The sequence below is a fragment of the Ammospiza nelsoni genome, chromosome 5, assembly GCF_027579445.1.
Source record: "Ammospiza nelsoni isolate bAmmNel1 chromosome 5, bAmmNel1.pri, whole genome shotgun sequence".
NCBI classification, from domain to species: Eukaryota; Metazoa; Chordata; class Aves; order Passeriformes; family Passerellidae; genus Ammospiza; species Ammospiza nelsoni.
The window spans coordinates 72,688,928-72,716,704 of record NC_080637.1 but is presented as its reverse complement, the minus strand read 5'-3'; the positions used below and the strand labels follow the sequence as shown (position 1 = coordinate 72,716,704).

At 36.7% G+C, this 27,777-nt stretch overlaps 1 protein-coding gene across 1 annotated transcript in view; it reads right to left on the bottom strand.

Moving 5' to 3' along the window:
* Nucleotides 1-559: 559 nt before the first annotated feature.
* The window catches only part of AEBP2 (AE binding protein 2), a 41,240-nt gene continuing 14,022 nt past the window's right edge, over nt 560-27,777 (bottom strand). Inside the window, exons 2-9 of the mRNA XM_059472726.1 lie at nt 23,970-24,177; nt 20,876-20,983; nt 13,321-13,507; nt 8,267-8,391; nt 6,634-6,701; nt 4,316-4,429; nt 3,992-4,058; nt 560-2,691 (exon numbers count right to left, since the gene is read on the bottom strand). Coding sequence (XP_059328709.1) covers nt 4,004-4,058; nt 4,316-4,429; nt 6,634-6,701; nt 8,267-8,391; nt 13,321-13,507; nt 20,876-20,983; nt 23,970-24,177 — 865 coding nt within the window. The 3' untranslated portion in view covers nt 560-2,691; nt 3,992-4,003. The remainder of the gene's footprint in view (nt 2,692-3,991; nt 4,059-4,315; nt 4,430-6,633; nt 6,702-8,266; nt 8,392-13,320; nt 13,508-20,875; nt 20,984-23,969; nt 24,178-27,777) is intronic.

Genomic DNA, 27,777 nt, shown 5'->3' with positions numbered 1-27,777 from the left:
AGAGTAAGAGTAAGATTATTTTCCGAACAAAAACATGATCAGTGCCCTCCAGTACACAGTGGCAGTTCCACCTACCTGGTATTCTGACAAAAGTGAAATCTACCCAGGGGCACACAAAAAAATGCGGCAGGGCTTTAGAGAACAGACTGGCATTTGAAACAAAACACCACCAAGTAATTCCAAAATTTGCAGAATGCAAATAACTTTTAAGCATAAATAGTTTTAGCAATTCACTTCCATAACTAAAAGGTAAACACCAGCCAAATGTCCACTTACCTTTTGAATATTATGGAAAGTTTAACTAACTCCAGTGTATCCGTTTCTTCACAGATGTTTGTTATTTAAACTGATTTTTCCTTCCAAAGCAGAAACTCTGCCATGAGAACACCAGGTAATAGTTTTCTCAAACCCAGGAGAAGTCACATTTTACAGGAACACCACATTAAATCCATGAATTCCTCCTTCTGTAAAGGTGTGTGTTACAACTTACAGAGGAAACAGCATCGTTTTTATATTTGTTTTTGAAAACTCCATTGAAACTGTACAATTGTGAAGCATATGAGGTTTGTTTGCTTTGTTTTATTAGAAAAAATACTCAGGCAAGGTCTACAATCATCTGTCAATTATAAATGACTTACAAGAAACTCATGAAGCAATAAAATTAAAAAAATACAAATACAAACTATATCTGAAACACTTCTATTTGGCAATTTTATAACAAATTCAAAAAAAAGAAACAAAGATTACGGATTACTTTATAGGTACAGAAAAAGCAGTAGGTGAAGTGCTCAAGCAAAAACAAATAAAAAACCAAAACACTGCATTTCTTCCAAAAATAAAGTCACGTCACTACAGATTTTATGAATAATACCCTTATTAAACAACCATTCCAGAACATCTTATATTAGTGGTGCTTTTAATCTGCACTTCATATCCTTGATAAGATTATTTTTTTGTGTATATAAGTAACATTTTTAACCCACTGGAGCTAAGCAAGACTTATGTCAGTACCAATGCAGAACGCATTTGTATTACATTAGGATATGCTCACTTCTGCAACCAAAGGGTTACTTTAAGTCTTAATCTATTTAATAAAAATTTAGTGTAAAAACTGCTGGTTATTAGTTTCACTGTAGTAAATTCCTCCCCAATAAGGAGGACTAACTCTGCAGTTTGACTGCATATATCCATACAAATTTTACATATTAGTTCCTTCCAACAGTAAGGAAAAAACTAATTCTGTGTTCACTATTAGAAAGGAGTGCCATGAATTAATTATGGGTACTATTCATCCCTCTAAGATTTCTGGGAAGGATGTTCAATGTAATTTTGTTCTTACAACAGATACTAACAGTAGTATATAGTCCCTTAGGTATGTAAAAGAAGGTTTTTTACTGTTAAGGAAGGTGCTTTTTTTAAACAATTCTTCTGGCAGCACTAGTGAATTACAATATCCTTCAATATTATTTCTACCGTAATATATACATTTAACTTTCATGCCTCTAGAAAAACATCTACAGTACATTTCATAATATAAAAATATATTACAAATCTGCTGAAATATTTACAAGCAATGTCCTATTATCTATATGCAACATTTTTGTCTCCATACAAAGACTAACAGGTTAGACGCATCTCTATTTGTCAGTTAAAAAAAATCCACGGCTCCTTGCTTATTAAGCAAGAAAATGATTTTACTTTCCTTTTCAAAGCCAACTTTGGTGCATAAAGGATTGAATTTCTAGATTATTTTTTTTTAAAAAATACCATTTTCTTTACATCTAGAAAACATTAGGCCAAATAAAGTATACTTTACAAGTGAGTGGGGATCCTAGAGGGTCAAAAAAGCAAAATAAATCACCAGTAACACTGACTGCTTACACTGCGGTTTCCCAAACCTGTCCATTGATACGGATCACACCAAAGCAGACCTGATGAACGCACCACACTACTCCTGCAAAGGGGTCAGACAGACTGCAACACTCTGAACATCCTGCCACCTTACTATATGCATTCAGAGTTGACTGGAAAAGACAAGCATTCCATCAACATTTGATTCAACACCATAATCCAACATATTTTAGGGAGCTTCAAAAGGACACAAGATCACAAATGACGAATGATTACTATCCACCATACTCAAAGGGCAACAGGATCATCCCTTGGTAGCTGTTCTATTGTCTGGCATGTGTTAGGTTTAGTTAACACTGACAGGAAGCCCAATAGCTTGTTTAACAGTTCTCCTGGGAATCGGGAGGAAATGGTGATGGTTACTTTTTCTTTTCATCAAATATAGACTACTGTATTCACTAAAGAAAAAAGCAGCTTAAAGAAGCAAGCATGCAAAGCCTTTTAGTTGTTCCACTAAGTTGCCAGAAGAGTGTTTGCTCAGTCTCCCACTGTACCATTCCATGAAAATGTGGATATACAGTAATATATTAATATATTCCACAGAAGCATCAACTTCATTCACAGAATGTTTACACTAAGCATAAATATTTCTCTAAAAAAAAGAAAAAACAAAAGAAAAAAAAAACAAAAGAAAAAAACAAAAAAAAAAAACAAAAAAAAAAAAAAGATGGGATTTGACTAATGTGCAACTTTATTTCTAAATCCATTGTCAGTGACTAAGACTGCAGGTGTCCCCACTTGCTTGGTTTTTACCTCTTCAACCTCTTCTGGGGCATCGTTCTGTAAAAGAAGATGGTACAGCTTTACGTTAAGACCCTGTGATGTATACATTGGTCAGCTGAATGCACTATGAAATCACGACTACACAAAGTCTACTTTCATTTGATTAAAACCAAGAGCCATTTCAGATGATCTCACTAAAGTGTACATTTCAGATAATTATTTCAGACTTTCTATTAAAGCATGACATTAATAGCTGCCACTGAATTTCTAAAACTACCCTTTCCTCTTGAAAAGAGATTTTAGTTTTTAAAATTTGTTTTGAAGTTTTGGTTTTAAAATTTACATCATTAAGCTCCCTCAGCTGGTCCCAAAAGCTCATTTCAATCACAGACTGATCCATACTGCTAAAAATAGAGCACAACATTACATGTGGGGACCTTAATTTTATTTGGGAGAGATAGAAAGGTCTGCTAATTTTTCTCCAAGGGCTTAATCCAGAGATCATTAAATTTTTATTTTAAAAGGCTATTTTTTTCTTTTCAAAGCAAATTAATCTATCAAGCTCAGCGAAGGTAATCAATATAAAATTATTAACGCCTCAATTAGATTATCAAAGTCACTCTGTTAAGAAGTTTTAAAACACACAATCCAATCTCAACATAACATTTTTATGATTTTACCATTAATAGCAATGATTCATAGGCTAAGGTAAGTACTTAAAACGCATTTATAAAGATAGCAAATACAGTAGGATTGGTTTTCATATCATAAAGCAAGTTTTCATTAATTTGATTAGTGAAATACACTGAGTATTAAAGGTGAACTGAAAGGCTTATTGCATTGAAAGACCTCAGATTAGTGTTTTATTTACTCCTTGAGACACTTGGTCACTGGATGTTAAGGAAGAAACATCGGAACACTGAACTTCTGTTATGATAAGCTTTCTTTCCAAAAGCCATTTTCATGGATTTTTAATATAATCACATATGGATCTATGGATGCTCAAAATTTCAGAATGAATTAAGCATTTCAGATTACCTTTAAAAACTGTACACACAGAACTGTGGGTACTGACAATCATGGGAGAGCAGTAATAAAGGGGTGGGGGGGAGAATCAGGAAATTATTAGAAACCAGATGGATTAGAAGCCAATCTGAGGGCCTAAAAACAGAAATGTGAAAGTAGCTTAAAGACAAGTAACATGAATTGTTCCCTTTTGTCCCCCTATAAAGAATCTTGTAATAAAAAATAACAGTACTTGAACACAAGTACAAGTTTCAAGGTAATACTGCATGTATTACAGTTGAATATAAAATGGAAAGATAAATTTGGACTTTAAAAAAATTGGTATACAAACCAGTATGTGATCTTAACAGAAGTGATCTTTCAGGATTCCACTGTATGTACTTCCTTTACTAGAATTTCTGTACACCAAGCACAAAAAAGTAAAATACACTTGGTAAATACACACATTCCCCGTTTCTCAGTCACTAGAGTTTAGTTCAAGAAGTAATTCTGAAATAACTTAAGACCTCAGAACTTAACTCCTGGACGTGTACAGTACCAAGGCTCCCTGATCTGGTGTATAATGTATTAGCAATCCTGATTTTCCAACGTCAAAAAGTTAAGTGAGGCTTAAGATTACATTCAAGTAAAGAAAGTTGCAAAATGAAGGTGTTACCTGTAAATGTTTGGGTCCAGAAGCAAGGCAGTATCTTTTGGTAGTTTTGATAAATGAACTACTTTAGTTTTTAACTGATGTCGCTCACTTTCATTTACCCACACATCAGGCAGACTATGAATAAATAAATAAAATAAAAATATTCAAAAAATATCAACTGGTTTTCTTACCATAACATTATGTGGTAAACTAGTACATATGAAGAAAATTTCCCATTTCCCTGGTTAAAAAGCATCTTCACCAGAGTGAGGATAGGCAGCCAATCGTTACACATTATACTTTGAAGTTTTTCAGGTTCTCGGTTTGACAAGACACTGAAGAGAATTTAGATCATTCCAGAAATATATTCTGAGTGTACAATGATAATGGCACTACATTCTCCACTGTAACAATTTAATGTCAAAATGGGTAACAGAAAAAACAACCAGACCTTTAAAAATAATTTATTTCACTGGCAGAAATTCTTTGATTCTGTTCAGTTAAAGGACAGGACACACTGCAGGCACTGAGTTTTGATTTACTCTCATTTCCTTGCTCCAAGCTCGAAGGTTTCAAAGACAAAATGGTCCAACTCTGCTGAATTTAATTGTTTGATTATCCTCTTTGGGTTTTTGGTGGGGTTTTAAAAATTTTCTACATGTCCTAGAAGCCAGATTAACTTCAGGTTGGGGAAGGAGTTTGCAATTAAGGTGTCTAAGTCTTTAAAACAGGTTTCGAATTGAGAAGCCCAACAGTTAAAACTAAATGTAGTGGCTCTTTTTCTGCAAAGCCAAACTTCACAGACTTTTGCAAATTATTTCACTTTGCATGAAAGTTAGCTGCAACTCAAATTCAATTTTTAGGGTAAGCTATTCAAAACATGAAATAAAACCCAGAACCTCTAACGCAGCAGGAAAAGGAGTTTCTCCAATTAAACCTTTCAGATGAATGAGGAAGAAAATTTTAAAAACAACAGGGCAGAGGGGGAGGGAGAACAACCCAGCAGGCAATCCATTTATTCACTAAGTCTCATGGATCTTGAAAGGTGGAAAAACATCATAGAAGTTTTTTTAAATAAAGCCAAAAATCAGGTTTTGGACAACCAACACTGGGAAGACATTTTCAGTGAGCAACATGCTCAAGATACAAACAGCAAAAAAGAAAACTTTTCACATGCAGAGATTTGAAATATACAGAAAGACAACATGTCAGTAAGCTGATTTTTAAAGACAAATTACTGCTCTTAACAAAAACCAAAACCAACAAAACAACCCCGACCCTCCCAGCCCACTAGAATTTATTTCCCTCTTATAGAGGAAACAACTTAAAAACTTGTATTTACTTTTCCTGACCAAAACCCTAAACATATGGACATCCTGGAGAACCTGTGCAGTTTCTCAAGAGCACTCAGTGTAGAAGTTAAATCACTACTGCCAGCTCCATGGGGAAGGCTGATGAGCAGCTCAGGCGAGTGGAAAGGAACCACCCTGAGTGCATTTCACTGTCTGAAGTGTGAGTGCCCTGACAGGGTAACAGACTGATGGTGTGTGCCAGGATGCCTGGGCATCTCCTCTGCTTACATGGAATAATCAAGATGAAGTAAATACCCAGTAATTCAAAACTACATCATTCAGTGCCTGAAATACCCACTCTATCTAACCCATCTAACCCAACCAAGATGCAGCAAACAGCAATATAAAACACATTTTTCCTCTGACCTGACCAACCAAATCTAAACTTCCTTGGGAATGTCTTAACATGTCTGAACAACCTCTCTCCAATGCAGAGATTCTAATACTGAATTCACCTCATGAGCAAAAAATTCATTCAACTCTGTATTAAAAAAAAAAATTTCTCTTTTATTTATTTTTCATGTTCCCAGTGTTGCATACTTCTTAATGCTTATCTTAAAATAAAATTAGCTGCCTTTATCTGTAAAATAATATCATCTGTATTCATTAGAAAGAAAATTTTCAGCATTCTGTTAGATATAATACTACCATCAGCCCTAAATGGCAGCCCTAAAAACTGCCTATTTTACAAGGACATTTTAGCTACTGTCTTTCACGATGAATTGAAACTTGTGACAAAACGCATTAAAAATACAGGTGGAAATTTAACTGAACTGGTATTAGAGTCCAAAGACTTGAAAGTGAAAGCAAAAATCAATAAACTCATTGTTTAATAATTTCTAAACATCTAAATTACTTTTTGAAAAGCATTTTTAAAATATCAACTTTAAGTCAAATATTCACAGGCACAAAATAATTTAGTACCAGTTCACTGATCCCACTGTAAATTTTTCCCCACTTAAAATGTGTCACTAGCAATATACTCACATGTCCTCTGGTGTCCAATGAAGCAAGAGTTTTATTTTGCCAGAATCTTCTTTTCTTTTAGCTATTACCTATAATAAATACAAAATCATAATTAAAACGAAATTACAGATTTTTTTCTCAAAAATTGTTGTTCTTCATGTCCTACTAGATATTCATAGAAAGCAAACTTTTATACTAGTTGAAAGTTGTGTGTCTGCAATAAATATGCTCTGAAGACTTAAAATTTTTTTGCAAAGAACTTAAGTCCATTTAGGTTTTTAAGTGAAAACCACAATTCAGCCAGAAGATGTCCACTTAATCCAGCTTTATTTGGAAATACTCTTATTACACTCTCTACATTTCCTGCACTGTCCCAGAAACAAAATGGAAATTCCAAGCAAACGTGCATCAGTGGCCTCAAATCAGACATGGAGTTCTGCTGACCTCTTCTGGAAAAAGAAAACAATTTCACACTGTAAACTGTGTGCATCGCAGGCATCTCACTGGATTAATTTACTGCCTTACAAGGTTTCAATATATTGAAACTATGTAACTAGTTAAAATAGTAGTTAAAAATGTGGCCACTGAACTGAAATACCTGAAAATGCTAAAACCAGAGAACAGTTCAGTGTTTAAATGTTTTAGAGAAATAAGTCAAGCCACTTCAAAAGTTGGGAGTGGAATGACAGGGTAACCTATAAATTACATTTTCCATCACTGTAATATCTATTCCTTAGTTCAGCAGAAATAATTTGGAAAAGATCTTCAATAGAGGCTACAGGTATTCAGCCTTGCAGAACGAGGTGAAATAAGCTTCATGCACACAAAATCTTTTATTTATGGAAAGAGACTGGTAGTTCAAGAGTATGAATCCCATACCAAGATTAAGCTGTAGCTGAAGACATGTCAGCCAGCACTCCTTGTCTGGACTATTCTACCAATTTAAAACCATCCCTCCCCATTTTGTCCCATCTCTTACTTCTTTTCTTCAGTCAAGTCTTCACCTTTTACATGCCCTCATCTCCCAACAAGCTTAAGAAAATCTGAGGTTATTCAACTTTTTAAACTTCTGATCCTTCTACCCCAATTCAGTATTTTATCCCTGCTTTGAACTCTTCTAAAATAATACTGATGTCTTTCCTATCCAAACTCAAGTTCCCCACTTGGTTCTTGCCTCCTTCCAGCAATAAATAAATAAATTTATTCAGGATTATATCTTTTAAACTGGAGGAACAAAGGGAATAAACACATATTTGAGATCAGCATCTTTACATATTCAATTATACACCAAAAACATTTCTTGTGATAAATGACCACTGCCACTCATGACCATGGAAATGCCATCTGAACTGTGTTCATATTTAGAAGATAGAACCAATTTTCTTCTGCAACACAAAGCTGCTGTTAGACATTCCCCAAATGGATCAGGAAATGTTGCAATCCACTCAATCTGTGAGCTAGAACAACTACCACCAATACCTCTTAAAAGTTCATTTACTAACCGCAGTGGACAGCTCAACAATACCAAAGAGCCACTATTGCTTATTTCTGATTAAATGTCTACAGCAGTAAGAAGAAAACAGAAATCTTTCTGAAAGATTGGATTTTTTAGACACAAAGGTAAACAAACAGAATTCATCATATAAATACTTACAGTACTATGAAATACAACACTGTGGCCTTTTCCTAAACTTTCTATATGTGCTGAGAGGTTAAAGCAGATGGCTCGATGTCTTATAGCGTCCAGTGTTTGTGCATCAAAGAAGTCATGAGGTCTTGCTGGAAAAAAGGAAAAGAGATCCTTAGTGTTCAACACAGTGAAAGCATTCAAACACATTCAAGCATGTAAATAGGTCTGAAGTGTCATTAGTAAAACATTTATCCTTCTGTCAGCAGCACTACCTTGTCAGAGAACTGCAAACATCATTTTTACTGAGAGGGAGAAATTATTCCTAGAGAAGCACAATTCAAGGTTGCTCAAAACACACTCCCTGTGAATTAAACAGCTATTTCCAAAACTGCAACCACATCCACTCATTTCAGTTTCAATAATGCTGGACAGTTGAAAAACTGCACGCCATTACAAATTCCTTTCCATGTAAAAGTTGCCATTCCATGTTCTTGGACTATTAGTAAACATTTTCTACCCAAGAAGCACAAGCTTCATGCAGCACATATTAACCTTCAATTTATAATGAGTAAAGCACAGCTAACACCCATCTGAGATTTTACAACCAGTATAAAACCAGCAGGCATTATAAAGGCCTTTTCCTATTAGAAAAGGATTTTTATAGTGAAGTGTTTCTTGAACAATAAAAAAATTTTTGAATTGTGATTTAAGGTGTAAAATAAAGTCCATCAATTCTACACTAAAAGTAATTGCACTAAAAAATAATTGCTATTAAGAACATATTTGCATGGTATTAGAAGTATTTCACAGAAAAGTTTTAAAATATACCATATAAAACTGCAAATACATTACATTAGCTGAAAAGTCAGAATTAAAATATTCACATTTTTAAGCCTTACTTGAGAGCAGCAATTTATTAAATAACACACTGAAATTAAAACTAAGAATAGAAACTGGTTATCAACTATGTATTACTCCAAAATCTGCACAAACATTGATTCAAACTTCTGCTGCCTTCATTTAAAGCAGCAGCATTCTCTATTCCTGTATCCATGACTTCCAAATGAACTACAAATTGCACTTGGAGCTAGCACTTGCTGCACTCCTGGGGCTGATTGTTGGTAAGCATTCATCTGTACATTGTGTTCTGTCCCTGCTCCATCTCAGCTGGACACTGCCAATTAGGCAATCATCTCACTGCAATGAGCTCTCACTCTAAGTGCCAATGCAGGACCCCAATTCGTGCTGCAGGTGCTCAGTGATGCAAGCATATAAATATTTTATAAATATTTCTGAGGGAGGAAAGGAGGGAGGATGGAAAGAAGGGAGAAAAACCAACAAATTTTTGCTTTCAGGTTTATGCAGCAAATTTCTCCAGGATTTGCAGTGGAAAACATTCAGCAGACTGAGAAGAAAGGGTACAATTTTTCAAAAGTGTGTGAATTATTTACATTATTCTTAAGTGTTAGTATTTTCTATACTTCTTTACCCCAAAATGATTTTGAGAAAATGGATGTAAGTATCTTACTTCGTGCTTAATAATGCAAGTTCCAAGTACACATCGGTTCCTTAAGTCAAATAAATTACATCATCACATCAGTAACCCACCAAATGAAAACCAAGCTCTACATAAGTAATAGAGTCTCATTGAACATTTCATGGACAGAAAGCTTCCTTACCTCTCTTATATTCCTCCTGTGAACTTGATTATCATGCATGCTAATAACTACAGTGTCATCTTTGCAATGAAAAAGCAAGTGACAATATTGCAATCAAGACAGCTTCAGAACAGCAATACTGTGACCTATTTTAGAGGTGCACACTTGCAATATATTTGGTTCTAAAAACCCCTCTGCATGAGTGAGAGAACATGAAAAAAGGCCACCCAGAAACGAAAGCAAGCCACAGACACTAATCCTGAATTATTCTGCATCAAAATTTCTAAGACAAATAAGATCTCTATAGCACCATGAATGTGACCAGTCAAAAGGGTGCCACCAGTAAAACAAGCTTTTATAATAAAAGGCTGATTTTCAAACTTAGAAACACATAAAAACACAAGACAGGACAAAAGAAAAATAAAACACTTTAAAATGGCAAGATCTTAAAAAAAACAATTAAGTAACAGTAGAAATTTTCTTTAAAAAGTATCAGTTAGAAGACTGCAGTCTCATCACGTACAGCCACAGTAAAGTCTCATTTTCCGTTATACATTCTCTAAAAAAAGGTGCTACCTTCAGATATAAAACAGGAAGCAAATGTATAAATTTGCTGTACTTAAAACTATTAAGAATTTATACATGAGGGTGCTTCAGTAACAGCATGTATCAGCCATTAATTGTCAATAAATATTTAGTAATCCTTTTACACCTTTAAAAAAAAGCCAAGGTCTAATAAAGCCACGAGGCAGAAAGAACATACAACATTTTTTTTGTTTCAGAGACAAATTGTTTTGTGCTGAAAAACTGCCAGCTTTTGTCAAATTATTATCTGCAAGTGATTTAAACAGATTGTCCACTATTAAATGGCATTTTGTTTACATCCATATCATTAAGTCCTTGTAAGAGAGGAGAACTTGCAGAGAACCTGGTTACATGTGTTAAACATCTCTCCTTTTGGGCACTTAAAATATCTACATATAAATCTTTCTTAGGTATTTAGCCTTATATACTCTTAACTGAAAATATTTAATGATGTTAAATTGTGTTATTTTGGCTTCCTAGATAAAGGTTTTGCCTGCCCCCATTCTTCTTGTAAAGACAAAACACACAAACTTGCACACTTCACTCTTTAACTAAAACGAAGCTAAGAAACAAAGACAAGCAAGATTGTATCAGCCCCTTGTCACCTTCAGTTCACCAACAATAATCCACCCAAAGTTTGAAAGGAAAGCTGCCAATACTCAGCATTTGCAGAAAATGCCATCAACTTCGGATACATTTCTGGGTCACATACCCTCTGGAGAAATAGATTACAGTAGTCAGTTCCCAATTCAGTTAGAGATGATTTCTGCCCCAAGGCAAAAGTCTACAGCCAGCATTGCATTTGTCTCAAGAGGCAAGAAGATAAGAAATTGCTCAAGCAGCTGTCATTTTTCCTCCTGTGCAACACTTGATCAAGACAGCAGACCATTCAAATACTGCAGTCTGGTCTTTAACATTCACACAATATTTATTATTTCCATTTTTTGGCCATAAACTCATTCATAACTTCTGCAGCAAATTCTTATTACAACTAAAGCATATTAATAGGTGATTTGAAGTTTTAATTATGAAGCTCTGCTATGAAATTTGTAAGTCAAATAATATAATATGATGTTTATCAATTGCTAATAAAATGCCAACCTGAAAAACTACTTCTGCATATAGGGGGGTGAAAATTAATTAAGATGCATCAAATCAGCCACCTAACAAAATCAATGTGGAGAAGCAAGGTAACATGCAACTCAGGAACTCCTGAAAATGAGAATTTTCAAGTGACCAGCCTCAGAATTCTATATTTGGAGTAACAGTCAACAAATCATGATGATCCTTTAGGAAGCTGCAATTATCTCAAGATGTCTCTCTCATTACATCTAAGATGCAAAAAGATACTGCAAAGTGAGCCCATAACCCTTCACTGATCAGCCTTCCCTTCTCATTTACCCAGACTTCCACAGCGAAAGGGAAAGCTCTTTGAAAATCAAATTCTGAAAAGGACAGGAACAGTTTTCTGATTTCTTTAAATGTTGAACCAAAACCAGAGGAATTCTTGAAATCTCTACTTTTAAGATGTGTTTCACAATACAATTTGCTCATATATATTTTAAGAATAATAAGAATTTTTAAGGAAACTTTTCAGAATTCCAAAAGATAATGTAACTTCGCAGGACATGCTGGTCTGCATGCAAGGCAGATACATGACCACTGCTTCATAAATTTCCATAAACTTCCTTAAAACACAAGTGAGGTATTAAGAATAAATCACAATTGTGTGATAATGAGTAATCACCTAAGACCACTAGTATGTTAATCCATCATTGCAGTACTACTTGAATAACTGGAAACTGTATTTCCTCACAGGGAGAGAAGGATGGATAAAGTTATATGTTCTGCTACAGAAGAGTTTTGGAGAGATAAAACTGTGGAATAAAACTTATGAAAAGGTATCTTGTCTACTTTCCAATACTGTAAAATGGATTTTGCACCACAAGTAAAAATACATGTATTTTTTTCTTCAGCTGTTGACATACCAGCAGAAAAAAAATCTAAAGGGTTTTTTAATGTCTCTTCTAAAATGCAGGTGGCAGAATAATACTTTAATATTAGCAAATGGTCAGTTTGGTACTGGAGAGTTGCATCCAAAGCAATTACAGCCCAAAGTGAAATATTACAACAGTTGCCTAATCTTTCCTAACTATTTCTGTAGATTAGAATCTCTATAGAAATTTGATGTTTTATTAGTCTAATTCTAGGACAACTCAGGAATCAAACTACAGGTCCAAATGGACTAGACGAGGTACCGGGTAAGTGATGATTTCTTGCTAGAGGAAGCAGTTCTCAATTTAAATGGCAAATCACACCTCTCAGCACACTGGTTCATATAAAATTAATGAACAGCAACTATGTGGAGACAGATTAAAAAAACATAGCAAGTCAATTCTGCCCAAAATTAGATCTTGGTTATGCTCATAAAACTGTCATTAACATAACAAAATGTTGTGCTCAAAAAAGAGCTTATATAACATGCATTTATCTCTAATTTATATGAATCTGCAATCTCTGTCTGAACTTCAGATCTCATTAGCACTAAACAGAACCCTTTCCAACAGTAATACAGTCAGTAAACAAAAAGCAACTCTGAAATGAAAAGCTTCTTTCAATTGGCAACTCCAATTGTTGCTCACAGAAAACTGATCTTTTTTCCTTGACACACAGAGATTTACCCTGAATAGAAACACAAAGAGAATCTGGAATTGTTTTCTTCCCATCACAAGGAATGCCAACCCTACCAGATTCAAATCTGCAGAGAAACCACCAGGGTGAAGAGGAACTTTCACTTCAAGACAAACCTTTCAAGAACTTCTGCGGAACACTTACGTAGTGATCGTCTTCTCTTGTTCTTCAATTTTCTTCTTTTATTCATTCCAGCTTTAGATGGAGATTCCTCTTTGGCCTTTGGCTGGCTGGCAACTTTAGAAGAGTTCTGCTGGCTGAAGTGTGTGGGCACATGACGGGCAAGTCCTCCCTGAGATGCAAAGCTGGCATTGCACCCACCAACTACACACTAGTGAGAAAAAACACAACAACTGCATCAGTGCCTGTGTGGCACAGGAGCTTCGACAGCCTGCTGTGACTTTTCTGCCTCAACTTCCAACACACTAAAGCAAAACCAAATTCTTAATGACCATGCAATTCTTAAAAAGAAAAACAAAAAAAGTATTCTGAAATATGTTTGAAATTTTTAACTCTCAAAAATTATTTCATTATACAATATTTTTTATGCCATACTATATTTATTGTATAGCATAAAAATAATCTCAAACAATGCACTAGCAAACTTCCCTCTTCATAGACCAACATTCCCTTGCCTTTCTAAACACTGTTACTGTTTCAACACCTCTCCAATGCTCTCCATCTGGTAACAGTAACATCCTCTAACATCCTCCTTTCTTGTGACAAGGAAGAAGTAACAAATACATCCTTACCCACGTGAAATTTGAAACAGCTCAATGCTCTGTGTAAACGCTATAAAATTCAATGCACAGCTGCCTTACAGTTCTGTCTAAAACTACCTTCAGTCAAGTTGTAGTAACAATTATTTATACATTCATTTTGGGATGCTGCTATTACTTCAGGAGCATTTATGGTAGTTCTCATTTAAAGGAAATGTCCTCTCTCAACAGAAAAATAAGATCCAACAACAATCAAGTAGAAACATACAATGACAGCAGCAACTAAGCTGGTACTGGCTACAATTATTGGTACTTTTATAAGTATCTGATTCATATTTGCAATTATTTTATTTGCAAAAGAAATACTTAAATTATACCACTGGAGAGGGAAGCACAACCCTTTTCTATTGTTCTCTGAGCTTACATGGGTAATAGAAAAGTAATTTTAGAACATGCATTTCATCACTGGCTGCAATTAGTTGTGTATGCATATGATTGATTTTTCTTCTTGATTGGAAGACAAAAAAACAGCTTTAGAACTCCACATGTCCCACTTTTGGCCCCTAAATCCCAACTGTGCTGTTTTTTAACAGTGCTGGCAGAACTGAGAATTCTATTTCTGCCTCAGACTTAGCAATTGGTTTTCCATGATCAGTAGTAAAATACAGTGTCCACAATGAGAAAAACTGTGCTTAATATTTGCTATAGGACTAAAAACGTGTACACAGATTTCAAGAAAACAACAGGCAAAAAATGAAAGTTCTTCACTTTTTTTTTGGTGTGTTTGTTGTGTTTTTTAAAAGGGAAAAATTCTTAGAGAGAGTTAGAGAAAGTTCTCTATGTAATGAACTAACTCAAATGTAGAATTCCCTGACAAAAAGCTTGAGGAACCCTCACACTGTATTTGTTCCTCCCTGTCTCCCCCACTAATAAGCACCTTAAGAAATGTGAAGATTTCTATCAAAATCCCCCCCCTATGCCTTTTTACCTTGCCCTAAGATTTCCCATGTTCAAACAACAGCAATACTGTCTACTTAGATTCTAGTGACTTAGAGTGGAAGAAATCCCAGCACACCTGTGAGTCCCAGCACACTCTGGATGCTGATCTCATTACACTACACTAACACAAACACTATTTTCCTTTCTTTAAAATCTGCACTTGCAGAATCACAGGGTGGTTTGGGTGGGAAGGGTCCTTTAAAAGTCATTCAGTTCCAAGACCCTGCTGTGGGTAAGGCCACCATCCACTAAATTAGATTGCTAAACCCCTCAAGCTGACCTTGAACCCAAACCACTTGTTTTTATGAAAGATTGTTCAACTCCCAATCGACAGATAAGTCTACAATGCATGTGTGCATCAGTTTAAACATTTTCTCCTCTCCTTTTTGTTGTCCTTGAAATAGCTGTCTTGCCCATAAAGGCAGCTGCATGAAAGTAAGCCACAAAATCGAAATTTAGGATTAACTTTCACTAATGTGCTCCTGACTTCAGATTCCAGCTCTTGATCACACAAACACCATCAGGAAAAAAAATAGCTGGAAACCAGCCTAGATCTTGAAATTCAGTCACACTGAGAAATTAAAATTTTAGTTTTAACAATGCCTGCTATAGGTCCAAAATAACCTAAAGCCTTGGTACAGTGCATGCATTATCATATTCCAAGTTAAATATGGTATCAAAAAGGGAACATCTTTGGGAAAAAAGCATAAACTATGTGTCAGGCACTTTTCTAAAACTTTTCAAACCATAACTGGACTTCTTGTCAGATGGGAAACACTGTTTTATGACAAACTGCAGGTTTGCTCATGATGTCATAACTTTTTTCTTGTCATGTACAGAGCAAACAATCCCAAATATTCTATATGGATTACCTACAGAAGCTACTGCTAACTTTTCTTGCTCTACCCAAGTTTTACTTTCAAAATCCCTAAACCAACATCCTCAGATCCTCAATATCTGTTACTTGCAACTAGAAATTGTCTTTTTCCAGAAAGTGTATTAATAGTCTACAGCCACAGTACAAAATATTTGCAGAAATTATTACATTCAGATTCTGTGTACTTTGAGACTACCTGATAATGTCTTCAAATAATCAACAGCTGATAGATCAAAGATGACAGAGAATGCCTTTGCAGTAGATAGGAAATAGTAGAAGAGGAGAATGAAAAAATCTTACCTGTTTGTTCTTTTTTTTCTCTAAAATAATATATCCAGCAATCCGTTACTAATGGGTAAAGTCTCTTCTCTCCAAAGATAAAGGAGCAGTTCAGGCTGTCACTTCAGGATCTCTGGACGGTAAGTCACACCAAATCAGCTTCCCACCAGATAATTATATATCTCTAGAGGCCTTCTAATAAATCAAACTCAACTATTATGCACAACTTTGAACCAATCTTGTCATTTTTCCCCCAAAACCTAAATCTCAAAATTTTGCATTGAATTTGAAATACAACAGATTGGGTCCGGATTGGTGGATATGTTACTTCAAGAGAAAGGAAGTAAACATGTAAGAAGTTTAATTTCTCCAGTGTACCCATACCCACCATTATTAATGGGCAGTAATGACCGGTGACTTTAACAAACAGGATACAAAAGTATCTAGCAATGCAGCTTTTTGCTCTAAATTCAAAATAACCAAATCTCCTATTTGTGTTATTCAATGTGTAATTTTTTCGAGTAAATCTAGCAGAAATAGTTTAGACATCTGGATAAACTTCCTTATTGTCTCTACATCTGAGTGTTTGGGCAGAGTGCCTTTATATTTTACATCTGCAATGCTCTGACGGACAGAAAAATATTCTGCCAAGAGAGTAACAGACATGAATTGCCAATGAAGACTGGAGCTGCTCGCCTGTGTTTTCTACATTTCACCAAGCATTACACTGAGGGTTGTATCAAATGCAGTCACCCCTTCATGAATTCTGGAAGTTACAGGGAGCACCCAACTTCATTTTTAACACTACTTTCTTCCCCCATTTTAAGGAGAAGCCTGCAATGAACCTGTGCACTACCATTTGTTATCACTAGCAACATTTACCCCACAGGAGCAAACCTTGCATGACTGCTCTTGAAGAGCACATCCACTGGAATCCATGGGTGGAAGCAGCTGCTAGCACTCCCACGTGCATCCTCATAGATTCATTTAGGTTGGAAGAGACCTTTGAGATCATCAACCCCAATCCTAATGCTACATGCAAGTATTATTACCTAAATTTTTACTTTATTTTTATTTTATGCAATTATTCTGCATAAAATCTCCCACTATTTTGTGCTCATTTGCCATTTGTCCTTTCATTGCGCTCAACATCTAAGAGCTCATTTGATGTGTCTTCAAGTAACCTTCAGTGCCAAGTAATACTTGATTAATTTAATTTTGCCCCTACACCAGAAACCATGCTGGAAAACACAGGTTGTCACAACTCCCTTAACTATTCCAATACTTGTAGCAGCCAAGTTAAGGACAAGAAAGATGGAATATCTTAATATTCACTTCTTTTCAACTTGCCAAGGGCAGTTTGTTGAAACCAGGATGTTTTCTGACTCAGCAGATTATTCCTTTACATCCTGTCTATAAGGTCTGAGAGCCGAGTTCCTGAACCCTCAACAGGACCAGCCCTGTATGCTGATGATAATCCACAGTATTCCACTGGTTTCTAAAATGCTGCAAAATTGTGCAGTAAGAGATCTAAAAAAGAATAATGTTGAGGGTTTACTCTCTCAACTCTCAGTAAAATCATGTACAATATGAGCATACTAAATGTCTTTGGAAAGAATACCTATATTCAATGAACGTCTACAATGACAAAAAATATGAAAAAGACTGGCTAAAATCAGACTGTGAAGGAAATTATTTAGAGAGGAGCTGGATGTACACTACCAAAATATTGCTCCAAAGAAAAAAGGAGCTAGCATGACAACAGTCTCAAAAATAGGTATCCATAAGGAAATTTACCTTCTCAGTGCATATTCTGTGCAATATTCATGATGAGAGGGACATACTAAGCCACACAATCAGGGAAAAAAGGAAAAATTCATAAAGATATGAACCATTTTGCCTTTGCAATTTCATTTCTGTGACAAATGAACTGCACAGTCACATGGCTGATAGGAATGAATGGAAAGGGCAGGTAAAACCCACAAAGACCTTCCAATAGGAAAGCAGAACAGCTCATTTAGAGCTGAATGGAGCTTTTAGTCAAAGGACAACTCCATGTGTATCACAAAAAGAGATAATTAAACCCAAAATGTGCAACTACATAAAATGAGCCCATTTGCAAGCAAAAGGGGAGCTGGACAGGGATATATCCTTCTGTGCCAAAGGGAGTTATGTTTGAGATGGTCTCCAATGCTTCTCAATTTAAGAAACTACATTTCTCTCTTCTTTTCACTAGAAATGTAAGAATATATCAATCTGTGATATACTTATTACTCTCTTCTGGTCACTGTTTAATTTACCTTTCCAAAAGTAAGATTTCCAATTTTCTAGTTGTCATTTTCCTAGCTAAGATTCTTTGTTTTTCTTTAAAACATTCTAAATAGCAGTTCTTCAGACAACAGCACAGACCTGTACTATTTCCATTACCACTTCTTACAGCTTTCCTCAAAAATCCCAACATTATTTTTCAACTGAAACACTGAATGATTACTTCCTGCAAGTTTTCCAAAATGAAAGATTCCTTCCTTTTATGTTAGGATTTCAGTATACCCTCATGAAGTTTTATTTGCAATTTAGGTTTTGGGAGATATTTTGTCTGCAGTAATTATCAAGAACAGGTCTTTAAATCAACTCTGACTTTAAAAAATCTGGCTTTCCCTGAAAGGTGAGCAATTAAGATTTATGAGACAAGCTAAATGCACAAAATGGACACATTGGCTCCATTTTTGACTGGCTGCCACAAAACAATTAATAAAAGTCTGTTCTTGGACTGGTCAAGACTAATATCCAACACTTCAAGTGTTTTTTGTCTCAGAGTAGATTTCTAAAGTTAGCATTAAAAAAAAAGAAGCAGCAAATGAAGGAAAGGAGCCAGCTAATTAATAGATTGCCATCACAGACACTCACATACTTGGCTACCTCATGTGAGCCCTGAAGCTTATTTCAGCATAAATGACAGGGGAACAAAAGATGTTACAAAATTCTACTCAGACCACAATTATCCTCCATTCAAAGCTCCCAGGAACAGATTGAGAAATACAGGGATAAAAAACAAACAGAGGGACTCCAGACAACAGTATGAAAAAATGCTGCAGTGACACACATTGAGCCAGGATGATTAACTACTGCAACCCTCCAATGTTTTGTTCTTTCCCTCAGTAGCACCAAAAAGGACAGAAAATCAGCTGGTGAAACAACAGATATTGAACACAAGATTATTATTATCAGTGGACAATTTTAGGGCTCTAGCTGTAACCAGCCTAGCCAAAAAACTCAGTTTTGCTAGGTAAGGCCGACACTCAGAAATAGTACTGGTTTCTGAGCTATGGCCACCTCTTCAACGCAGTGTCTCTACAATTGAGTTCCTTTCATCTAGACCAAATAAGAACACAGATTGAGCTATTAAAGGACTTTTATCCAAGAACAAAGCTTGCCATTATACTTTGAGTTAGACAAAATATTTAATTCCAAAATAGAGAAAACCTAAGGTACAAGTTTCCTCTGGTAACTCGTGGTTGCTTTCTTTACTACTACTACTGCTACTATTACCACTATTATTAATAATTATAATATTAATAATCAGAGATTAGGATTTAAGATTAGATCAGTTCCTGGCACAACCATATCTGCAAACTTGCAGGGATATATGATCCTTATGCTATCCTTCCAAGAAACTGATTCCTTCAAACACAGGCTACGATAACCTCAAAACTCATTTTCCTGTGGTTACTTTGAGTCAGAGATTTTCAGTCTAAACTGCACAGTTCAGTATGGGAAAAAAATCTGTTTGGTAAAAAAGTCTTTTTCACATGCAATGCACTATTTTTACTCTTTTGGTTTTGAGTTTAATTTAGTTTTGTTTTCTGTCATAACTATTATTAAAACCTATATAGAAAATGTAACTACAGAAAGAAACTCCTGTAACAGAAAAGTACTTTTAGTTATAAAGCTGCCTTAAAATGTATTTTTTACAAAGTGGAAGATTTTACCTGAGGAGAAAGAGAAGAGAGGGAAGACAGGGACCAAAACTTGGTGAGGTTAGGCATGGGAGAACAGGAGGCATAAATTGCTACCTAAACTCAAAAGAAACCCCAAATCCTATTTCATTTTCATATCCTACATGGCAGAACTTCAGTCTGAAGTAGTGTGGGTGGGACTTACCATCAAGTGATCCAGGACTGACAGCTATGAACTGCCCCAACTGTATCCATAAGAGGATGAAGCAGCTCATTAATAACGGATTGGTGGATATGGGAATGATAAACACTACTATACCTAGAATTGCAGGTACAGATTAAGGGGAGAAAGAAAGAGAAAGTTAGAAAATACTGTGCAGGAAATACACTCAGGTCACTGGTCCTGCATTTCTGACTTCCTTATTCTGTTCACAGAATGAACCATAGTCACTGCCAGTGTTTCCACTGAATTTAACAAAAGCAGCTCTTACTCAAGCAGGAATGTCACCATCAGCCACGATCCAAAACTCAATGTGCAAGTGTAAATTATGAGAGAAAATACCTCACTGTTACAGTGCAAGCAGCTCAACCTCAAAATGCACAAACCCCCTGAACTTCAGCACTATTTACTCTTACACTCCCTGCCATTTATAGATTAAAAGAAACAGGGACAGAGAAGCAATAAGAGTTTTTCACCTGCTTTTGTAGAAGAACAGGACTTTTGGGTACTATTACTGCAAGGAAGAAAGCTCAGCTCACTTTTCTTCAGCTCACTCCAGTGATAGTATTTTTGAATTAACATACTGTATTAGGAAAAATAAAGAGAATTTTTCTAAAAATGAGAGAACGTATGTTACAGTGAACCTTACCTTGAAAGGTTTGTCCCCACTGTGTGTCAGCATATGCCTCTGCAACCAACTTTGACTTGTTGAAGGTGTATTATATACTTTGCAACCTTTCCACAAGCAAACAAACACCTAATAGAGCAAAAACATGGTAAGTTTACACAAGTCAGAGAGAACAGTAAATAAAAAGCACATTAGCAAAGAAGGCTGTTTTTACAATATCTCACAACACTTCAAAGAATTTTGAACAATAACCATTTATTTTCAAACACACTTCTCATATCTCACCCAGGAAAAAATAATTACAACCCCAAGTATTCAGTAAGAACAGGTCACTGGAAGAAAATACCAACAGACAGATGCTCCTGCAGATTAACACAATCAAGAGCAACAGGGTCTGCTGTATTTGTGTTTGCACTCAGTATCTGTATCCACCAGATGTGGAATCAGAACATTTTTTAAATGAAAAATTTGCATTTTCATGGTAGTAGTTACAGAAATATAATTATTTGCTCTCCTAAGCAATTAAGTTATTTCTTGAGCATGAAAAAGTAAAACCTCTTAATTGCAATGCCATCTATCTACTGGAGTTTTGTATTCTGGAATACCAGATACTTCTAGTTAGGGCCTTACATTCAATTCCTGATGAAGGAAGCTACCAATTCTCATAGGATTCAAAATCTATGGCTGTTTTGTGATTCCAGTGTACAGAACAATCACGTGCACAATAGTGCATTAAGGGGAGCAGAACTCACTCATGCTGCTTTTCTCTCTCTCATTGTGTTTATCTGTAACTGAGGGAATAAAAAAGCTCAATGAACTTGCCTTTCATTAGAATTTCCTCAACAGGTCTGTGGGTGAAGGGAGGTAAAGCCCTAATTTGTCACAGCAAAAGAAAGTTCCCAGGAACAGCACTGTTCATAACACAGGTTTTCAGAAATGCAGGAAACTAATTGGATTTCAGTTTCTTGTTCTCTTTTGAAGAATAAAACCCCCTCACCCTTCAAAAGATGTTATTTTCCAAATGAAAAAACAGCCACAGGAGTTCTGCGTTCTTGCTGTACAATAGATCCATAACCAGCTTTACTCAGACAAAGCTGGAAACCCCTCAGTGGCTGGGACTGATCCACACCCACTGACACAAGGCCCAAGTCCCTGAACCTCTGGGGTCTGTCACTCCTCAGTTTTGAGATCCCCTCAAAACCACAGAACTGGGATTTCTGAGATTTCTGGCTCTGCAGCAGCTCCATAAGTGTGCTGGCATTTCCAGCAGCAACTGCAGACTGCAGGGCACTTGGCAAAGGTGTTACTGGAACTTACAGATGGGGGAAACACAAGGACCTGGCTTTGCAACCACGGGCCAGAAGTCTACACAAGGCAGCTTGGGAACCCAAGAAGCTGATCCCAAAATATTTCTGAAATAACATCTTTCAAAAGCAAAACTGTTTTGTCAAAAAGCTTCCCAGGCTCATCGTGGATGTATCTGGTTTGGACTGAAGACATGACCCTGGTATTAGCTGGAAAAAGTACATTTTACCATGCAAAGATGTTTATCCTATTCCTTTCCATTCTCAATAAGCAATTACTTAACCCCCACTTTTCTTCAAATGTAGAGCCATTGCAATTAAGTAAGGTCTGAAATCCCATGAAAAGCAGAAGACAATTTCCAACACACTTGAACACCTCACCGGCAGGTGGCAGACAAATCCCTGTAACAAACCCATCAGGACACATCTCCCTTCCAAAGCCCTGCCTTGGAACTTGCCAAAAAATTAACTCCAGTAGGGGCATTCAAAAGTGCGAACTCAATGCAACACTTATTAGACACTTTGTGCTTCCAACAACCTCCTCTTTCAAATATACAAATATAGTCCAATATTTTCTAAATAAAAATATCCACAAATCATGTCACATGAAATGTTAAGTGACAAGAAAAAAAATACAGGCAAAAAAACCCAAACCAAAATCTGCAAAATCTTCCAGCCCCTTTTTAAGAAATGTAAAGGATAGGATAACGAAGATCCAAACACACCTTATTCATTTCACTGTTTCATGCAGGTTTCATGTAACACCTTTATACACCTGTGGACAGAACTCAGGAATCATCTCATGGGTGGCTAAAAAGCCACTACACTGGATGGATGATTCTGCTCAGATACTGGACTGACAAAAGCCATCAAATATGAAACTGAAAAGTTCAATCATGCCAAAAATATTATCTAAATACAGTCAGAGTCACAGCTGTCTCAGTGACATATTTACATAATAAATTATTTAAAGTAATGCAAATTAGCATTTTATTTAAGTTTCTTATTCACTGAAGATAAAGTGCAACAGCTTAACATTTTCCTTCTGAAGAACTGACAGGGCAAAAAGTCAAAAGATAACAACTATTCTACTTTGAGAACTGATATTATCTCTCCCAGAAATTGAAGAGCTGCAACACACAGTGCCTAAAGCAGGCAGATTGCTTGTGCTGGATGTAAAGGTAGTTTACATGATATATTCCAGACATCAGAGGTAATTTGGGAGCTTGAAGATGGGAGGTAGTTAAGTACAAAGTTGAAATTACTCTACTTGAAGATGTTTTTAAACATTAAAATTGAGACCAATTATCACCTGACCAGGGATTAGACTGGAATTTACATGTTTATATACACAACTCAATTTAAAAAAAAATTAGATGCAATTATATAGAAGGCAAACTTGCCATCAGTATTACACACAGAGCTGTTTTGTTAAGACTTTGTACTCTTGAGTCAGTCTTACATCTTCCCTTCTGGACATTCGGGATGGATTTTACCTGTAGTGAAACTCCTTTGGTAACAGTAATTAAGATGTGACTTCACCTGAGTTCACATGCAGGAACACGTACAGTAAGAGTTTGAAGAAAATGAATTCCAAGTGTAAGCACTTCAGGCATATTGAAATCAACACACTATCAAAACCCTGGAAATCTCAATTTACTGAAAATAACTGACTATATTTTTAAAGTTAGGCCACTAACTTTCCTGCCACTAGCTAGAAAAAAGGAATTTTGAAACAAAAGTTGGTGCTGTCATTCAAGAGCAAAATATTGGCAAATATGCAAGAAGGGAAACCCAAAGGTAACACCAACCCCTCCTCGCTGCCCATCCACGTGTATGGAGCGAATGTGGTCGGCCAGGTCCGGGCTGGAGCTGAAGCAGGCGTGGCAGTGATCCCAGCAGCAGGTATAGGCAATGCTCTTGGCAGAGGAGGCAGCAACTCCCTGCCCGTTCATCATCACCGGCGTGGAACGCCCGCTGGAAATTGTGCTGTCTACGTCCATGATAGTGCTGCTAATGCTGCAAGACAAAAAAAAAAAAACAAAAATGAAATCAAAGTTTGTATTTGTTGCATGTTAACAGAGTGATAGTGGTGCTAATGCTGCAAAACAAAAAAACCCAAAAAACAAAATCAAAGTTTGTGTTTGTTGGATGTTAACAGAACAAATCCGAACTGCAGCTCTTTTGTGCTGCCTACATCCATGATAGTGCTGCTTATGCTGCAAGACAAAAAAAACCAAAAATGAAATCAAAGTTTGTATTTGTTGCATGTTAACAGAGCAAATCCAAATTGTAGCTCTTTTGTTTCAGATCTATTTAGACAGGTTGGAAAGAAAACCTTGCACAAATTCAAATTTATTATTTATAATATATATGGTTCATTGCTTCATTAATAAATGCACAGTTAGGAAACAGCTACTATTATCAACAGTGTAACTGCTTCTGCTCACTGGGAACAAAAGGGAGGAATGGAAAATCCTGCATATATTGAGTCCAGCATCCCCTGCCAACACTAGAGCCTTAAGAAGAATACAGCACTTCAGTTCTACTCAGGGTTTAAAGCACTTCCACATGGACCCAGCATAGTTTCCCTCGTGTGCATGGTCTAAACTGTTTGTTTTGGTTTTGCAAAACGTTTCCAGAGGCCAGAATCGACAGAGGAAATCTGTGGCCAGCAGGGGTCCCTTCCATCAGCCTTTCTGCTCTGTACCTCAGTAGATAGAGACAAGCATCAAATGGATCAGAAAAAACTTGCAGAGATCATGCTCTTTCCCTGTATAAGCATAAACTATGGAGATGGATGTTCCTCCTCAGTAAATACCTACTGATACACCTTTTTTTATCTTGTTAACCTGCTCAGTTGCCATGAGGGCCTTTAAGTTTTTCTCGTCCACGAAGCCACAGCATCACAGAACAGCTCATTTTTGACAGAACCTCCAAGACCGGGTAGTGAAATTTGCTCAAACAGGAACGAATGAGATCAGCTTGCCTGTGTTGTTGTCCAGTGGAGTTGTCAACGGGTGTGTTCAAAGGCTGGCATTTCTGCTATTTCTGAACAATTTTCTCAATGGTTGACTAACCTTGTTCTGGGGGAGGGAGGAAGTTTCCCAACATCTCATCAGAATTTCCAGTGCTGCAACTTCTGTCTCTTGTCTCTCATCCTTGGCAGCTGCAGGGCTGAGATGACTCTGCCTCCTCCATTTTAACCCTCCCCATCAGATCACAGAAGACAGAAAAACCCTGCCCTCCTCCTCCCAAAACTGAACACATGCACTCAGCCTCTCCATGCTCAGGATTTGCTTCAGCACTCCAACCACTTTGGAGAGCCTCTACCACATCCTCCCAGTACAACTGGGATGTGTTCAACTATTCTGCTTTTTAAGGAACAGGTGCTGCTCCTTATTTTGACCATCACTGTTTACATGCCCAGTACTGTTCTATAACACACTGAGATAAATGACAGAAAAACCACCATTAGTCAAAATCTGAAGATACCATTAACATGTTTGCTCCTCTGCTGTAAGAGTCTCTACTACTGACTTCTCACATTATCTGTATCTTTCTGAATCACTACAATGCTAGCAGGTTTTTTTCTGTGACAGATTTTAAAATAATCACAGATATTTGCTTTGTTTAGATTTCCCATTCTCACCCACCATGTAGATTCCAGTGCTTTTATCAATAAAAAGTGACTTGCCTTAGTTTAAACAACAGATTCCCTTTAGCAATGCTCCCAGTTACAAGTTTTAGTTTTAACTACCGTGGGTAATTTGGTTTCATGAACCAACACTTATCTCAAGAGATACCAGCAATATAACAAATCCCAACCACAGAATCCTTAAAAATCATCCTCCAGTTCCATCTGCTATTAAAACTGACCAACTATTTCAGGCCTTTGTCTTCCAAATTAAAAAGAAAGATACCTTTTAAACACCTTTTTGCTTTAACAAAGGTATATCAAATACAGAGTTCCTAAATGCTACACCAACACCATATGCCTTTCTTCGACCCCCCTCCCAATTTCAAACAAGGTGTAATAATTTAGAAGGCATAGCTCCTACCCATGGAATCCATACAGGCTATTTGCTGCTACACAGCCAATTTCCATGTGTCCACTATCTTTACTTTCTTCCCCTTTCTACACCCTGAATACACAAAGCTTCCCATGCTCCCTCCCCATGTCTCACTTCCTTCCCCAGTAATATTGATTCCTTTTATGACATACAATCAGTCTTCCAATCTGTCACTAGCAAGTAAAAAAGTATTCCACTGGCCCCAAGCTGAAGCTCCCAGCCCCATGAGCATTAAGAGCCACTAACTACAGGCACTGTAACAGCATTTTAGGATCCCTGGAGGAAATTGTCAGAAGCTTTATCAGCAAAACCTGTTGCAAGTAATCCTAATTTTTCCACTGTGCCAGGCTCACAATAGATGCAATTATGAGACTGACATCTTCTCCTTCCTCAACTGATGCCTAGGCCAAAAAATGATCCCAAAAATAAAGCCTGTAAAACTGTACTGTGAAAGCAAAATTTACCCATAATGTCAGAAAAACTGAACAATTAATTACAGTTAATTGTGCCACCACCTCACCTCCCTCTCCGTTTAAGCTATCCAAATGCAGCTTTCTCAAAACCACACTTGGAAGTAGGTTTGGACACACAGAATGGCACAGAGCCCAACCACTTCTGCCACAGACAGAGCTGTTACACGGATCAGGGGTCCCGACAGGAAGCTGCTCAGCCAAGGATGGCAAAGCACTGCACACACAGCACTCGTGCAACACCTGCCTCACACCAGCTCAGCTCCATAAATAACCCTGCCTTTCCCACAGCTGAAAGGTACCAAAGGAAACTGCTTCCAAACACTTGCAAGGAGGAGTTCGAGCTTCAAAGCTATTTCCAGTCAGTAAGAGTTTCTACACCCACAGCCAGCATTAGGGCTGCTCTCACACACCCCACAAACACTGCAAGCAGATTTCTGACTGAGAGGATATGTTGTGCTGCTGACCACAGGCAGAGTATGAGAGTATTTAACAGCTCCCTGGGTTTACAGTCTGGTCTCAAGTGGGAAAGCAATGAGAAAACATAACCCTGAACAAGTTCTGTGAAAGCATTTTGGGGCAGGGGAAAATTGCACGCTCGCACAGGTGTGTGGTTTCCCATTCCACAGGCATGAAATCCACTTAATTCCTCTAAGAGGAGATAAAAAAACCCTGAAAATTATCAACCAAAACCATGACAGTTTAGTTCACATTGCCAGTGCAGTGAAACATACCTTGACACAAAATCACAGGTCTCCAATTTTACAGCCTAAGGAATGCAAATGCTTAGGCTTTGTGGTTTTTTATAAGCTATCTACCTTCTTCTGGAGAAAAACATGTAAAAATCAACTGATCCCAGCAAAAGCTGTCATGACAAGTGGGGTTATTAATGACATAAGAAACCAGTAACAAGCTAATTTAGTTATTACTGTTTAAATGTTTGCTGGGTTCAGGTTTAATAGCCTAAGTGTTTGCTAAGGGCTAACAGATTAACACGGTATCAAAATTTTGTATCAGAGGAACTGGAATAAAAAAGGCTGCCCACAGCACTCAAACCAAGTAGAAGAATATAGAAT